Source organism: Rhinoderma darwinii, chromosome 2 (assembly GCF_050947455.1).
Source record: "Rhinoderma darwinii isolate aRhiDar2 chromosome 2, aRhiDar2.hap1, whole genome shotgun sequence".
NCBI classification, from domain to species: domain Eukaryota; kingdom Metazoa; phylum Chordata; class Amphibia; order Anura; family Rhinodermatidae; genus Rhinoderma; species Rhinoderma darwinii.
The window spans coordinates 290716996-290734558 of NC_134688.1; the positions used below are offsets into that span (position 1 = coordinate 290716996).

The 17563-nt window shown below is 41.4% G+C and overlaps 1 protein-coding gene across 1 annotated transcript in view; it reads right to left on the reverse strand.

Moving 5' to 3' along the window:
• Positions 1-17563, reverse strand: part of RPS6KA1 (ribosomal protein S6 kinase A1) — a 121220-nt gene that overhangs the window by 13919 nt on the left and 89738 nt on the right. Inside the window, exons 4-12 of the mRNA XM_075853455.1 lie at positions 9501-9582; positions 5410-5490; positions 5232-5311; positions 4945-5051; positions 4283-4320; positions 3999-4141; positions 3079-3149; positions 594-682; positions 431-495 (exon numbers count right to left, since the gene is read on the reverse strand). Of these exons, the coding sequence (XP_075709570.1) occupies positions 431-495; positions 594-682; positions 3079-3149; positions 3999-4141; positions 4283-4320; positions 4945-5051; positions 5232-5311; positions 5410-5490; positions 9501-9582 (756 nt within the window). The remainder of the gene's footprint in view (positions 1-430; positions 496-593; positions 683-3078; positions 3150-3998; positions 4142-4282; positions 4321-4944; positions 5052-5231; positions 5312-5409; positions 5491-9500; positions 9583-17563) is intronic.

Below are 17563 nucleotides of genomic sequence, written 5' to 3' on the forward strand. Positions count from 1 at the left end.
TTCACAGGATATTTTTGTTCAACCCCTTGAATTAAACCTGAAAGTCTAAACGTCTATTGAATCTCAGTTGTTTCATTCATTTCAAATTCAATGTGGTGGCGTGCAGAGCCCAAATAATGAAGATTGTGTCAATGTCCAAATAATTCTGGACCTAACTGTACATTTGCCTGTGACACCATTCTCTGGTATCCGTCACCTATAAACTGCCATTTAAAAAAACAAAACAAAAACAGGTATTTCGACGTATACCAGCCTGGAGGACATTCTTTTGGTCTCCGCTAGGCTATTGGAGCCCTATGGACACGTTTAGGGTGTACGTCGGGAGATTTTCTAGTATACAAGCGGAACGTAGGGCAACAATGTGATGTGAATGGACTTAAACAGGGTTTACGGTTGTTAGATGTAAGCTATACTGTCATTGAATACGAACATTCCAATCAATGGTGGAAAAGAATGAGTGGCGCTTTAGCTCTTCTGCTCCATCACTGCCTGTACCTATAAAAACCATCAACACAAAAATAATTTCCGTTAATTAAATATGTAAAAGCATAAAAAAACTATGTTGCACTTTGATAAAGTAGATAAAAACGTACCTAGTCTATTAGTAGGATTTCTCTTAAAGAGAGATCGTAACAAACCCTGAGCTTCACTGCTGAGAAACTGAGGCATCCCCAATTTGGCTCTAGAAAACAAAAAGGTAAAAGATTGATCACTGCTAGAAGATTTAGAGTCTTATATATCAGAAAATGAAAATTAAAGTACTTTTTTCCACATGGTCTGAACTTACTTTTTTTTAAATTCAGCATTAAAAAGGATTTGACCAACTTAAAATGTACAGCTAATAAAATAGGATTTTTGTACGCACTGTAAAAAAAGTTTTATTGAATTAATTGGGGGACACTGCACCATGGATATAGGCCGCTGACACTAGGTAGGAAAAGTCTCGCCACACACGCCATACCCTTCCCACAAACACTGGCTAAGGCCACACGCACACGACCGTAGAATTGATCCGTAATTACGGTGTGCAATTCTGGACCCATTCAATTCTATGGACCATGGACACCTTCCCGTATATTTGCGGGATGGTGTCTGGGCCCAAGAAAACCTTGGCAAAAGATAGGACGTGTCCTATCTTTTGCTTTTTACACACCGTGCGCCCATACTTTAAATGTGAGCACGGGCCGAAAATGCGGGTGGCTGTCTGCTGCCGCCAGCGGTCGGCCATACCCATAATCGGCCGTGTGCATGAGGCCTAAATCAGTTTGTACAGAAGCAGTAGGAGAAGCCAAGAAACAAACATGACGCTGTAAGGGTGCCTCTTCCTAAGAAGGGGTGATTGGGTTATCCTTTACTTAAAAGGCGTACCTGACAGCACGTATCAACACCTGCATGGCAGTTGTTAATTGCGAGTCCTGTTCTGACTCCGAATCGATACACTAGAGGATAGAGACTTAACCTGATTGGAAGAAGCTTCTTCATTGATGGCTCTAATAGGAGACCCTAGAAGGTAACCTGACAAGCAGCGTGATTTGTCCCTGTTACTTCTGTGCCTTTTATGGGTTCTAGCAATCTACCCTGAGTGGTAGATTATATATTATCCAAGGGAAAGGAAGGCGTTTTGCCCCTATCTAATAAGGCAAGCGCTCTAAAGACTCTACCATGTTTTGGGAGGGTTTGTAACGGTAACCTATGGCCTTAGGAAAGGATTCTGCCCATTCAGGGGTGCCACAACATGGAAGGGGGTAGCACCCTGGGCAAATGAGGTAGGCTGACTGTATGTAAACTTTTTATTACCCCCGCCACAGGCATAGTGTTTAGCCATGACAACCTGTGTCGGTTGCCTGGTGGGATTCTCCCGAGATGAAGACATGTCACAAGGGGGAGGGTAACAGAAAAACAGACAAGTAACCAACAAGCAACAGTGTTAGGGAGAATAGTACACCCGTATGAAAAGCTACACCTATAAAAAGAACTAAAAAGACCCCTAGAAAAAAACCATTCATCCCTAAGGCTGGCCTACCAGTACCCTGGTGCTGTGCCGGCTTGGCAGGAGACTGAAGAGGCTGAAGAAAATGGCTCCTGGAGCAAGAGCTGAGAAGAGACCCCTTGCTATGTAGCAGCGCTGTAAAATGGCGCCGGCACCTGGAAGCTGGCTGAAGCAATGCCGCTGGGATAGAAAGGACCGTCCCTTGAGGAGTCTCTGCTTTGGAAACAGCCGCCTTGCTCCTAAGCCCGCCTTCTCAGAGAAGTCTCCCTCCAGGTATCCAATAAAGTGATGGCGTAAATGATCCAGCCTGCAACGCTGACTTAGTAGGCCAGTGTAGGAGGTGCAAAATTGTACAGCGCTTGTTACCTCACTGATAACAAGAGCAGAATGGTCCCATATGTGGTGTAAGTCTTGATAGCCAGCAAGGAATAAGATGCAGCATTGTTCCCGACGGTATATCCCCATATACAGACTTCACTATCCCAATCAAGCATGCCCACTTAGATAGGACTCCATTAAGGAATACCCCCTTTAAGGTCTCCTGTGGGGTCTTTGGGTGTACTTCGGGTTACTTCCTCAATAAACGCGCATATAGTGGTGTTACTGGCACTCCATCTGCTGATGCAAACAATTTAGGGGACCGGTGGTGAGAGAAAGTCAATGCAGAAAACGGCCCAGCATCCGAGAACCCACAGGGGGTTTACTAGGCTGTGAACAGGATGACAACAGACCTGCAGCTGAGAAAATAAAACTAAAATAAAAAATTACAGCAGACCTGAGAATCAGGTCACATCTGCCTCCTAGGCTAAAACTGATTTAGCCAGTTTCTGTGAGAAAGGCGCCTGCCTGGACGGAGCCAAGACTTTCCCTACCTGGTGTCAGCCTTCTAGTAACAAGGGCCTATATCCATGGTACGGTGTCCCCCAATGATATGAACAAGAAATAACGGTCACCACTGGACAGCGTGGGCATGAGTAGTACAAGTGTGTATAGTGATTGAATTGTAAGGAGACGGTAAAAATTTTGGAAATATTTTTATCTTTTAGAATTCTACCACTTTGTTTTTCTATGTAAGGTCAGTAACTTACTTTAGGATTAGTGTCATAGTTTCTTTACGGTCTTTTCCCTGGAATGGTAGGGACCCAGTAAGCATCTCAAACTGAGGAAAAAAAGAAAAATCTGTTAAAAAAAAATAAGTGCAGTTTCATATTTCATTCCTGACCCCGTTATTGCCAGGGTTCTATCTATAGTCGGTTGTGATCATCTTGATGGCGCTTTATTTTCTAATGATCTTGATTATCATATTTAAAAATAAAAGAACTCTGGTCCACCACTGGCTCTCTTCCATACACTTTTTCGCTCTTGACTGCTGGAGTCCGGAAGGGGTAGTGATGTATATCAGATAAGCCACATACTGGAGTTCCTACTGAAAGTAACGTATTCTGTAGTATTCTTCTGCACAGCGATAAACTTTCAACCAAACAGACTAGTCAATCTTAAGGTGGCCATACACAGTGGATGAATGTAGGCCAAACCCGCCGATTTTGGTGTATAGTGGTGTCCCAACAGCAAATATCGGGAGAAAGAAGGATTGGGCATGTTGGCTTTCAAAATGCCGGATTCTTTTGTTTGTAAGGAGATAAGCCGCTGCCAGGTTTCTGGCATTAGCTTTCTCCCTATTGAGAACACGTGCACATGCAGCGTAAATGTGTATGGGGGGAGTTGGGAAGAATTGCTGTCGGACGTTCGGCCATCAGCTGTCTAAAGTGTACGGGCAGCTTAAATTATGACAGTTGTCCAATGCAGGTGCCTCTGCTACCACAGGAACTCTATAACCTTAGTAAGCCTAGCATGATATTAAAGAGATTATAGAGTTGTGATCATGGTATTAGCGTGCTTATAGATTAGTTTTTAAGAACGGAGGGGAACTTACAACGGCACATTCACACATTTAAAGCTGCTCAGTTGTTTCTAGCTCTTTATACCCAGTCCCACGAAAGCAGTTTACCATGAGAACTCCATAGGACCACCAATCTGCACTGTGTGAATGGCCCTGACGATTCACCACCTCAGGAGCCATGTACTCCACTGTCCCACAGAACGAGTATGCCTTCTTCTCATGATCTATTGCCTCTTTACTAAGTCCAAAATCTGAAGAAATAAAAAACAAAGGGAAAACCTTATGAGACCAGCATAAAGCGAGAAAAATGTGAAAAATTCCAGAGAGAGAGAGAAACATAACAGTCTAGGTATTAGAAGAAAGCTGTGTAGTCTCAACAGGAGAAGTCTTACCAGTTAGTTTAATGTGACCTTCTTCGTCAAGTAAAATGCTGCAAGATTAAAAATATACAGTCATTAAACAATACGGTCAATATATTAGTATCAAACATACTCATGGCCCTCAAAAGTAAAATTAAAGTCAGGACAATGCTGATGCAGTGAAGATTCAATTACCTGCATTCTGCCGTGGTATGAGCAGACAGTGAATCACATTACAGATATGAATCACTAACTGGTACCCAATTTGTGCCGTGGTTCTCAGGAAAGATTTTGGTCATTAAAAAAACCCACTGTGTACTCATTCCATTCTGTGATAGATCTGTTCTGCGCCGCCTTTCAGACTACGTAATATGTCTCTATATTGACAGATATATGGCTCCGCATTGAATGGTATGTTAAAGTGGCGTTCCACCTCCATCTACCTGTCTCTTTCCTCTATAAAAAAAAAACGGCTGCTCTGCGTCACCTGGTGCCGGCTACTCCTGAACAGCCGACATGACACTGCGACATGCCACCCCATTATAAATTCAAACTATGAAAGATGATGCGAATTTGTCTGACAGACTAATAATCCAAATTATTGGTCAGCAAAATGTATCCAAGCAAGACCATTGCGGATTTGCGCACATTCATGACGACCAAACAGATAGATGAGCAAGTATTGAGGTACATACTTCTCAGGTTTGAGATCACGGTAAATGATTCCAAGGCTATGTAAATGATCCAAACCCAAAGCCAACTCAGCCAGGTAAAACTTCACATCCTCCTCAGTAAACATTACCTAAAAGAGAATATAAAAAGTACAAAAAAAAAAAAAAAGATAGAAACATAGGTTGCACATTTTACATGTTTCTGTACTGAAGATAAATAACAGCAGCAGGAATGAGCATGAGTTTCAGGTCAGGATAGTTATGGGAGAACGGTTTGATGCTATGGGCAGACATGAATCTTCTGCACTGACCTCCTTTGAAAGACGAGTGAAAAGGTCTCCGCCACGTAAGAAGTCTAAGATCAAGTAAAGTTTCCCCTCTGTCTGGAAAGCTGTTGCCAAATAACATTTAGTCATGGATATGCAATATCAAAGATAGCACTAAGAGAAACATGGAATATGAAATAATTTCTACATGGAGTGTTCTTACCATAATGGAGCCGGACAACAAATGGATGATTAACTTCAGCCAGAATATCCCGCTCCATCTTGGTTCTTACTCGGTCTCTCACTAGAAAAAAAAAAAGGGGGTAAAAAAATAAATAAATGTAAAAAATAAATCAGTAGAACCACTACACCTACATCTTATCAACAACTGCAAAGTCAATTCTTAACTTGAGACTGAAATCCCCCCATAAATGTTATCCCTGGAAAAACTAGCTTAGGCTTCGTTCACATCTGCGTCAGGGCTCCGTTCCAGAGGTTTCCGTTTCCATCACCATTGATTTCAATGGTGACGGATCCGGTACCAATGGTTTCCGTTTGTCTCAGTTGTGCAGGGGTTTTGTCGACTACGCTATTAGAAAAAATGTTCACTATCAGGGCATAATTCCCATAAATTCTGCAAAAACCGTGTGGGGTCAAAATGCTAACTATACCCCTAGAAATATTCCTTGAGGGGTGTAGTTTCCAAAATGGGTCACTATTCGGGGGTTTCCGCTGTTTTGGTCCCTCCAGGGCATTGCAAACACGACATGGCACGGAAAACTATTCCAGCAAAATCTGCTCTCCAAAATCGAAATGGTGCTCCTTCCCTTGTGTGCCCTGCCGTGGGTCCAAGCAGCAGTTTATTACCACATATGGGGCATTGCCGTAATCGGGAGAAGAGGTTTTAAATTTTGGGGTGCCTTTTCTAATTTATTCCTTGTAAAAATTACAAATTTCTAAATTTTTATTTTTTTGGAAAAAAAAGTAGATTTTCATTTTTACAGACTAATTCCAATAAGTAAAGAAACTGTGTAGTCAAAATGTTAACTATACCCCTAGATACATTTCTTGAGGGGTGTAGTTTCCAAAATGGAGTCACTTTTGGGGGGGTTTCCATTGTTTTGGCACCACAAGACCTCTTCAAACCTGACATGGTGCCTAAAATATATTTTAAAAAAAGGTGGCCCCAAAATCCACTAGGTGCTCCTTTGCTTCTGAGGCCTGTGCTTCAGTCCAGTAGCGCACTAGGGCCACATGTTGGATATTTCTAAAAACTGCAGAATTTGGGCAATAAACATTGAGTTGCATTTCTCTGGTAAAACTTTGTGTTAAAGATTTTTTTTTATTATCAATGAATTTTGGCAAAAAAAATGAAAAATTTAATTTTCCCCTCTGCTTTACTTCTTGTGAAACGCCTAAAGGGTTAAGAAACTTTCAAAATGCTGTTTTGAATGCTTTGAGGGGTCTCGTTTTTAAAATGGGGTGATTTATGGGGACTTTCTAATATATAAGGCCCTCAAAGCCACTTCAGAACTGAACTTGTCTCTGAAAAAATAGCCTTTTGAAATTTTATTGAAAATGTGAGAAATTGCTGCTGAAGTTCTAAGCCTTGTAACGTCCTGGAAAAATAAAAGGACTTTTAAAAAAACGATGCAAACAAAGTAGACATATGGGGGATGTTAACTAGTAACTATTTTGTGTGGTATTACTATCTGTCTTACAAGTAATTACATTTAAATTTAGAAAATGCTAATTTTTGCAAATGTTCTCTGAATTTTGGGGTTTTTCACAAATAAACACTTAACAGATCGACCAAATTTTACCACTAACAAAGTACATTGTGTCATGAGAAAATCTCAGAATCGCTTGGATGCATGAAAGCATTCCAGAGTTATCACATAAAGTGACATGTCAGATTTTGGCTGTGTCCTTAAAGAGGCTCTGTCACCAGATTATCAAATCCCTATCTCCTATTGAATGTGATCGGCGCTGCAATGTAGATAACAGCAAAGTTTTTTTTTTTTTAAAAAACGATCATTTTTGCCCAAGTTGTGAGCAAATTTATATTTATGCAAATGAGCTTTTCAATGGACAACTGGGCATGTTTTCTTGTATTTCCAACTGGGCATGTATTGTGTTTTTACCAACTGGGCGTTGTGAATAGAAGTGTATGACGCTGACGAATCAGCATCATACACTTCTCATCGTTCCCACCCGGCTTCTTTCACAGCAGACAGCGTGACGTCACCCACAGGTCCTTCAACCTTGTCGTCGGGAGTTGTAGTATTACAACTGATGGAGTAGCGAAGGTTGCTTTCCCCTGATCTAGGATATATTATAAATTCTTTATAGAGTATATGTCTGACTAATAGGGAGTCTATGGTTATGAATTACATCTTGAAGCATACAGGGGTACGCGGGGGGGGGGGGGGGGGTGTTGAAATGAAGTGAGCTACACAACATATGGTAATGAGCATGAGGCGGAACTCTAGTCCTCAATCAACTCGCATGATCTTTTTTTAATAGAATCAGGGTAAACACAGCGCCGCTCCTGTCTATGTCAGGTGATCATCTCAGTGTGACTAAGCTGCAATACCAGACACCACCCATGCACAGGAGAGGCGCTGTTTCTGAATGAAAGCAGTCATGTTTTTGGAAACCTCAAAACCCCCTTAACATATGCTGCCACCTTCCCGTCAGCCCCGTTCTGAAATTAAGGATATCACTTACAGGGGCATTGACGTCCTGATTTAAAGCGCTCTCTACTACTAGTGGCTTCAATAAGAGAATACAGGTACAACAAATATGGCTGCCATCTCAGCTCCCACGGGGCTCTCCACAACTCTGAATGGCCACTCGACATTTAAAAATTGCCATGTATAGCATCACTATATAACTAAGGAGATTTGCTCTTCAGGACCCTGGGTGACCGCTGTAATGTGGGTCATGTTGGGTATTTTTCATTTTCCCCTTATATGGCCTCACAGACTCAGACAATCCACGGGGCTGAGATCTGATGATGGATTTGCAAAATATGAAACCACATCTGAGGTAAATGGATTTTCCGTATAAAGTAACAGTAAATGCCTTTATCTGCTCGCTGTGTGAACGGCCCCATTGAAATGCATGGGTCCATGTGACGGCCGTTGTTTAAACGGCCGTCACACGGACGAGATTCACGTTCGTGTGAATGAGCCCTTAGGTGGTCGGGAGTTATGGAAACAGCCGAGCTCACTGAGATACGCTGTTTCCGGAACTCTGATAGACGTTAATGGGAGTTACGAAAACAGCATAGCACGGCGAGCTACGCTGTTTATGTAGCTACCGAGTTATGGAAACAGCGTAGCTCTCCGTGCTACAACGTTTCAGTAACTCCCATTCACTTCTACGGGAGTTACGGAAACAGCGTAACTCAGCGAGCACTCGGCTGTTTCCATAACACCCGACCACCTAACCAGGAAGTGGCCGAGAGGCAGCGGGGCTGAGCAAGCTAGAACGGAGTTTAGGGGCCCCATTCTAGGGATAGGTGCGGCTCCCAGGGGTGGGACCCACATCTATCAGACTTTTATGGCATATCTTGTGGACATGCCATACATGTCCAAGATGGGAAAACCCCTTTAATAAACTTTATTGTAAAAATGCATTTGTGTGTATTTTTTGTATGGATTTTCTTTTTACATAAAATTACTTTTTTTTTTTTTTTAATCCCACAGGGGATTTCAATTTTACATTTTTAACCTTTATGTACTGGTATATATCTTTATGCTAGTACATTAGCCTGTGTACTTATAAGACAAAGGCAGTTATTAGGACATACCTAAGCATGTTCTAACAGGAAATATGGTCAGACAGCCTCGGCGTCCTTCAATGGACTCTGGGCTATCTGCCCATATAAGGTATGTCCCTCGATCATTTCACAGGGATTCTTCCTTCCCATTTTCCCTTTGAATGCCACGATCAGCTTTGATCTGTACTATACACTTTCTGGATGCATAGTTGGCCACAAAGGTGAAAAGATAATATCTGTATGTATCCCCTCGCTCCCCTAAAAGTAGGTAATACATCTATTTTTGGGGATTTGGGACGGAAATCATCCCAAACGTTCAGTGTTAAGAAGTATAGTTGAACGTCATGGTCTTTCACAGTTGAGGGTTTAGTTATTAAAGGGGTTTTCCAGTTATGAAATGGTTGGCCTATCCTCAGGATAGGCCATCAATACCTGATCCTGAGGACAGGCCATCAATTTCTTATAAATGAAAAACCCCTTTAATGGTTATAATGTCTACTCTAGGTATATTGGATAAAGGAACTCACCTTTAAGTGTAGCTTTCTTTAGCACTTTCATTGCATACAGTTGATTGTTGTCAGGAGGAGTGATTTTCCGAACCAGAAATACCTACAGAGAAAAATTTATTCAGAGTGAAGCTCATACACGTGTCTTATACTTTTAAACAAGAACATTCAGACATATTCAATAATAAGATACAAGAGTCATTATTATCGATGATCATCCCACTAAACCAGTGCTTCTCAAACTGAGGTGCCCCATTTGTTGGTAAGGCGCAGCTGGAGAAGCAGTTAGTGGTCATATACTGCAAATCCCCTTCAGTCTTATACTGAGCTCAGGAGACAAATGAAAGGTAAATTGAGATGTATTTTTATTTTTGGCATTGGCCCTTTATTGTGGGTAAAATATTTGAGGGTTTTCTAAGAGATGCCATCTTGAAGTATCTCAAAGAAAATAAACATATAACGCCATATCAGCAGGGGTTTATGACGGATCGGTCCTTTCACACCAATCAATGAGGAGATAAGTGCTAGACTGGACCTGGGTAAGGCTGCGTTCACATCAGCGTTGCCCTTCTATTGAGGGGTTCTGTCGGAGGTTTCCGTCGGGTCAACTCCTCAACGGAAAGCCAAACTGAAGCCTTAGCTACCGTTTCCCTCACCATTGATCTCAATGGTGACGGAAACGTTGCTAAAGGTTTCTGTTTGTCACCGTTGTGACAGGGTTCTATTGTTTCGACTGAATGAATAGCGCTCGACTGCACTATTGGTTCCGTCAAGAACAACGGAACCCTGTCACAATGGTGACAAAGAGAAACCTTTAGCAACGTTTCCGTCACCATTATCAAGCTAAGGTTTCAGTTTGCCTTTCCGTCGAGGGGTTAACCCGCCGGAAACCTCAGACGGAACCCCTCAACGGAAGGGCAATGCTGATGTGAACAGGCCCTTAGGCTGTGGTGTATCTAGACTTATTTTTTTTAAAGGCATTTGATACTGTGCCACATAAAAGGTTGGTGCATGTATAATTTGGTTAACAACTGGCTCAGTGATAGAAAACAGAGGGTGGTTATTATTATTACATCCTCAGAGTGGGTTAAGGTTAACAGTGGGGCTCCACAGGGGTCAGTATTGGGTACTCTTCTTTTTAATATGTCTATAAATGACCTTGTAGAGGGTTTACAGAGTATAATTTCAGTATTTGTAGAGGATACTAAGCTCTGTAAAGTAACCAACACAGAGGAGGATAATGTAATACTACAGAGGGATTTGGGGAAGCTGGAGGTTTGGGCAGAGAAATGGCAAATTCAGTTTAATGTGGATAAATGTAAGGTTATGTACTTGGGCCAAGGAAACAAATTCTACAACTATGCATTAAATAGTAAAAACTGGTTTAAAACGGTTACTGAAAAAGAATTGGGGATATTGGTGAATAGAAAACTCAAAGTGTACATGTACTTTCAATAAAACTTTTGACACGTCATAGTGACATGTCAGAGGTTTCGATCAGTGGTGGTCAAAGCATTGAGACCCCCTCCGATTGCTAAAACGAAGTAGCAGAAGCGCTCAGGTGAGCGCTGAACCGCTTATTCTCTGATTGGCTCTGTTTAGCTTTCCTCAGGAAGCCGAGCGGTTGGTGTACAGGCTCCACAGAAAGTCTATGAGCATACATAGCTCACTTGGCTTGCTGATCAGAAACTAAGCAGCTCAGCTCTCACCTGAGCATTTCTGCTGCTTCGTTTTAGCAATCGGAGGGGGGTCTCAGTGCTTGGACCCCCACCGATCAAAACTTATGACATTGCTAAAGTTAGTGTGCCTGTACTTTCATAAAACTTTTGACATCAGTGCCAGGCAGCTGTTGCCAAGGCAAATAAAATCATAAGATGCAGCAAAAGAGGCATAGATTAATGGGTCGCCCTTGTCCCCGTACAATGTATATGGTGCACCGAGGAAGGCAAGATGGTCAGTGCCCTTAAATCCTAGTTCTTGAGAGGTTACTGGAAACTAGAGAGGTTACTACTTTGTATTAATACCAGATATACGACTTTGTTTCAAATTCATATCTGTATGACTCAAATATCTCACTGCGTTTTATTGTGTTTTTGTGGGTTGGAGGGCTGAGGCCCCTTTTGTTTGTATTGTAAAACAATTTGAAAAATGTTCTCAATAAAAATTACTTTACTAAAAAAAATATTGTGTCAAATTTTGATCACCTGTGTATAAGAAGGACATAGCTAAACTAGAGTGGGTACAAAAGAGGGCGACCAAGATATTTAAGGGAATGGGTGGATTGCAGTACCAAGAAAGGTTATCAAACTTGACGCTATTCAGTTTTGAAAAAAAGACTACTTAGGGGCGATCTAATTACAATGTACAATTGGACAGTACAGACATCTCTCATTTGATCTTTTTACACCTAGACCTGTTACGATGACAAATCCTTTGCTCCTAGGGAAAAGAAGGTTTCACCATAATCATAGACGGGGATTATCTACTGTAAGAGCAGTGAGACTTTGAAACTCCATGTCACAGGATGTTGTGATTGTTAATTTATTGAGCAAATTCAAAGAAAGGTCTAGATACCGTTCTTGAAAGATATCACCAGTTGTATGTACTAGATTCTAGAGATGGGACGTTGATTCAGGGATTTATTCTGAGTGCCCTATTTGTAGTCCGGGAGGAAAGCATCTGCCTCATAAGTTTTTTTTTGCCTTACTCTGGATCAACACAGTAGGATTATAGTTTGGGCTTGATGGACCGGTGTCTTTATTCAACCTTTAACTATATAACTTTGACCAGTGGTGAGGCCCGGGTATCACATAGCTACAAAGCAGAAAAGTGATTTTTAAAATCATTGTCCCTTTTGTATGCAAGGCTCAGGGTACCCAACAATGGGTCACAATGTGTCTACGGTTCAGGGCATCTGTGACACTCCAGACAAGTTACAGTAGTCACTTCGTATGACTAATTGAAGAAGACCTGAACAAAAAGACAAAGATGGTTGACTATACAGCATATAAGCGAATATGTCTTTCTCTATGTGACATCAATGAAGAATGTTAGGTCACAGCTGGTACAATAAAATATATTTTTATACTTCAGTTCTGGTCTTGCTACCAGATAGACGTGAACTATCTCCTCACTATAAAACGTCAAGTTTTTCTCATTTGGAGGCCGCGATTTGGCATTAGTTTTTAAGAAAACAAGGTGAGATTGGGGTGACAATTTTGCTTTCAATGTGCACTCTCAGGTGAAGTCTCATGTAGCTCAGGATTTCACCTCGGAATTCTTTCCATAGGTTTTTTTTTTTTTTATATGGGACCATGATATATAGTTATGACTACATATTGCTGATCAGAGATCTTCTCATAAGGCCAGTTTCAGACAGATGTAATATGGCAGCATTTTAAGATCCTTATTAAAGCTTCAGTATTCGGACCCACCAAACTGAATGGGATCAGAGTGTGGGCGATGTAATATGGGCCCCCTACAACGTGTCTGTATCACAGCTGTATGAAACTGGCCTTAGAAGAACTTTCAGAAAAAAAACGTTACACCACTCAGACACAAACAAGATTACGTCACCAAAAAAACCACCACATTACTGACAACTCATTTGAGGAAGTGATGCATTTACATAAAAGATAACAGCATTTGCATCATGCTTTTGACTGGGATTCTGATCGGCTGTATCCACGGAGACAAATGCAGCTTGTTATGCTGGGTTTACATGTAGAGATTTTAGATATAATCACAACTAAAACGTTGGATTGTAAAGAAAATCACCAGGTGTTAGGCTCTGTTCACACTGCCATTAGAAGCGTCTACAGCAGTTCCGTCAAAAGGACACCATATCGGAACCTGTTGGAAGTCAATGGGGTTCATCAGGTGCTGTTGATATGCGTCATACGACAGATTGGCCAAAATGTCATGGCTTCCATTATAAACAGGAAGTGTGAACGGAGCCTAATCTGGTTAGAATGATAATGCCTTTTCCTGCGCAGATTATTCTTAAAATCCAGTAGATATTAGTAGATGTCACATAAAACGTAGCACACTAAAAATCTAGTGTCAAGCTATAGGAAAGCCACAGAGAGTTTTATTAATCTTATTCGATCTACTACAAGCCGACTCTCCAAGTCAAATATATATGGGATGTAACTGCCTTATATGTTATTAGCCTGTGTATGTCATACCAGAGGTACAGGTTAAAATCTAGAGTTTATCAGAATAGCAGCTGGAAGTTTCTCGGACTAATCATTTCTGGCATTTTATAAACTCTTAGGTTAGAATATGACTTCCTGTGTCAAAATGGGAGAGTTTGTTTCATTTACGTTCTTAGCTGCCATTGACAAGATGTATCTATTAGCAATGTCCCACTGAAGGGGGGGGGGGGGGAGAGAAGAGGGCTTCAGGGAGGTTTCCAGTTTTATATAAATAAAGCTAAAACCTTTTAAGACAGTCCTGAAAATTGTCGCAGGACACTTGCTTCCTATTTATCAACACAATATTTTAGAGCCTGTTAACACCCAAAAGACTAAAAAGGCACGGCACAGGATTAGTCGCTGTTGTGAAACATCCACAAAAGGAGCAAGAGCCAGTAAGGGCCTGTTCACATCAGCGTTGTCTTTTCGTTGAGGGGTTCAGACAGGTTTCCATCGGCGGAACCCCTCAACGGAAAGGAAAACTGAAACCTTAGTTTCTGTTTCCCTCACCATTGATCTCAATGGTGACGGAAACTTTGCTAATGATTTCCGTTTGTCACCTTTGACAGGGTTCCGTTGCTTTGATGGAATAAATAGTGAAATCTACTACGGTATTGATTCAGTCAAAACGACAGAACCCTTAAACAGCGACACCATTTGCATCGGATCCGTCACCATTGAAATCAATGGTGATGCAAACGGAAACCGTATTCCGTTGATGGGTTCCCTTGACGAAAGCTCAGACGGAACACCTGAACAAAGTCCCGATGCAGACGTGAACGAAGCCTTACAGCAATGGCAACGTTCTTTGAATATTTATTCAGATTTTAGGGAGCAGAAATCTTTTGAGCAGTGCCAAAGGGTTTGATCACTAAAAAGTGTTATTTTGTTCTGGGAATCAGTGGTGGTCTGAAACCACAGGCTTCACCAATGTGATCTTCTGAAAATGATCTATGACAATTGGGTTAACAACTGGCTCAGTGATAGAAAACAGAGGGTGGTTATTATTATTACATCCTCAGATTGGGTTAAGGTTAACAGTGGGCTCCACAGGGGTCAGTATTGGGTACTCTTCTTTTTAATATGTCTATAAATGACCTTGTAGAGTGTTTACAGAGTATAATTTCAGTATTTGTAGAGGATACGAAGCTCTGTAAAGTAATCAACACAGAGGAGGATAATGTAATACTACAGAGGGATTTGGGGAAGCTGGAGGTTTGGGCAGAGAAATGGCATATTCAGTTTAAAGTGGATAAATATAATGTTATGCACTCGGGCCAAGGAAACAGATTTTACAAGTATGCATTAAAGAGGCTCTGTCACCAGATTTTGCAACCCCTATCTCGTATTGCAGCAGATCGGCGCTGCAATGTAGATAAGAGTAACGTTTTTGTTTTTTTTTTAAAAACGAGCATTTTTGGCCAAGTTATGACCATTTTTATATTTATGCAAATGAGGCTTTCTAAAGTACAACTGGGCGTGTATTGTGTTCGTTACATCGGGGCGTTTTTACTTCTTTTACTAGCTGGGTGTTGTGAATAGAAGTGTATGATGCTGACGAATCAGCATCATCCACTTCTCTTCGTTACCACCCAGCTTCTGGCAGTGCACAGACACACAGCGTGTTCTCGAGAGATCACGCTGTGACGTCACTCACTTCCTGCCCCAGGTCCTGCATCGTGTCGGACGAGCGAGGACACATCGGCACCAGAGGCTACATTTGATTCTGCAGCAGCATCGGCGTTTGCAGGTAAGTCGATGTAGCTACTTACCTGCAAACGCTGATGCTGCTGCAGAATCAACTGTAGCCTCTGGTGCCGATGTGTCCTCGCTCGTCCGACACGATGCAGGACCTTGGGCAGGAAGTGACGTCACAGCGTGATCTCTCGAGAACACGCTGTGTGTCTGTGCACTGCCAGAAGCTGGGTGGTAACGAAGAGAAGTGGATGATGCTGATTCGTCAGCATCATAGACTTCTATTCACAATGCCCAGCTAGTAAAAAAAGTAAAAACGCCCAGATGTACATACATAATACACGCCCAGTTGTATACACACACACACACACACACACACACACACACACACACACAATACACGCCCACTTGGACATAACTTTAAACACGCCCAGTTGTACTTTAGAAAGCCTCATTTGCATAAATATAAAAATGGTCATAACTTGGCCAAAAATGCTCGTTTTTAAAAAAAAACAAAAAAACACGTTACTCTTATCTACATTGCAGCGCCGATCTGCTGCAATAGGAGATAGGGGTTGAAAATCTGGTGACAGAGCCTCTTTAAATGGTAAAACACTAGGCAAAACTACTACTGAAAAAGATTTTGGGATATTGGTGGACTTTACATTTACCTTTAGCAACCAGTGCCAGGCATCTGCTGCCAAGGCAAATAAAATAATGGGATGCATCAAAAGAGGCATAGATGCTCATGACAAGAACATAGTTTTGCCTCTATACAAATCACCAGTCAGACCACACATGGAATAGTATGTACAATTTTGGGCACCTGTGTGTAAGAAGGACATGGCTGAACTAGAACGGGTGCAAAGAAGGGCAACCGAGGTAATTAAGGTAATGGGTGGATCGCAGTACCAAGAAAGGTTATCAAACTTGGGGCTATTTAGTTTAGAAAAAAGATGGCTTAGAGGTGATCTAATTACAATGTACAAATATATAATTGGACAGTACAGAGATCTTTCTAATAATGTTTTTACACCTAGGCCTGTAACAAGGACAAGGGGGCATCCTAAACGTCGGTGAGCGGTGAGACTATGGATGTTGTGATGGTTGATTATTTGAACAAGTTCAAGAAGGGCCTTGATGCCTTTCTTGAAAAATGATAACATTACAAGTTAGGAGTACTAGAATCTGGAGATGGGCATTGATCTAGAGAATTATTCAGATTTCCATATTTGGAGTTGGGAAGGAATTTTTACCCTAATGAGGAAATTGACATCTATTTTATGGGGGTTTTGCCTTCCTCTGGATTAACACGGTAGGATTATAGGTTGGACTTGATGTACCTGTGTCTTTTTTCAACCTTATGAACTATGTATCAGATCATTCAGATATTATCTCTCATTAAAGGGGTTGTCTGTTTTGCACAATCCCTACTTGTTAGAAGGGTTCCTTTACAATAGGCAGACCAAGTAGTGCCTCCATGCTGGGACCTCCAACGATAAACTGTAATCTGTGAGGAAACCTGGCAGTAATTGTTTTATTTCACAGAAGCACAACAAGTGAAATGACGCATTGCACAGTGCCCATTTAAATCAGTTGTCTGTCTGTGAAATGCTCTAGAGCGAGGGACACTTTATAACCGCTCTCCACAAGATTGCCAAGAGATGACGATCCTGAAAATAGGACCCCTGTATAAACTAAGAATTCCCTAATCGGGTATATGAAAATGTGTTTTCTAAACTAGTTATTTAAAAGGACAGACATTTGTCTTACAGTAGAGCACATGTACAACATATTCGATATAGAACTTGTGTCTGTTTAAAAACTGTCTTTAGTATTAAAGGGAACCTGCCACTAGATTTTAGGGCACTGCATGCGCTGTATTTACATTGCCAGAGAAGAGTCCTGAGATCAGTCCAGGTGGCCTCAGCTTCATCTGAAAACGGAGCATGTGCAGGATGTTTTTAGACTCATACCAAGACTCTTCTCTGGTAATTTACATACAGAGCTCGTTGTATTATAACTTATTTATAGTCAAAATGCTAAAATGTACAGGTTTGAGAGGGGCATGATTAGGATCCTAAACTCCAGCAGTATAACAACCTGCTGGCGGTTTAGTGCCCTAAAATCTAGAGACAGGTTCCCTTTAAATACATTTATCTTGAGCCACAAGACATTTGAAAAAATATGTTG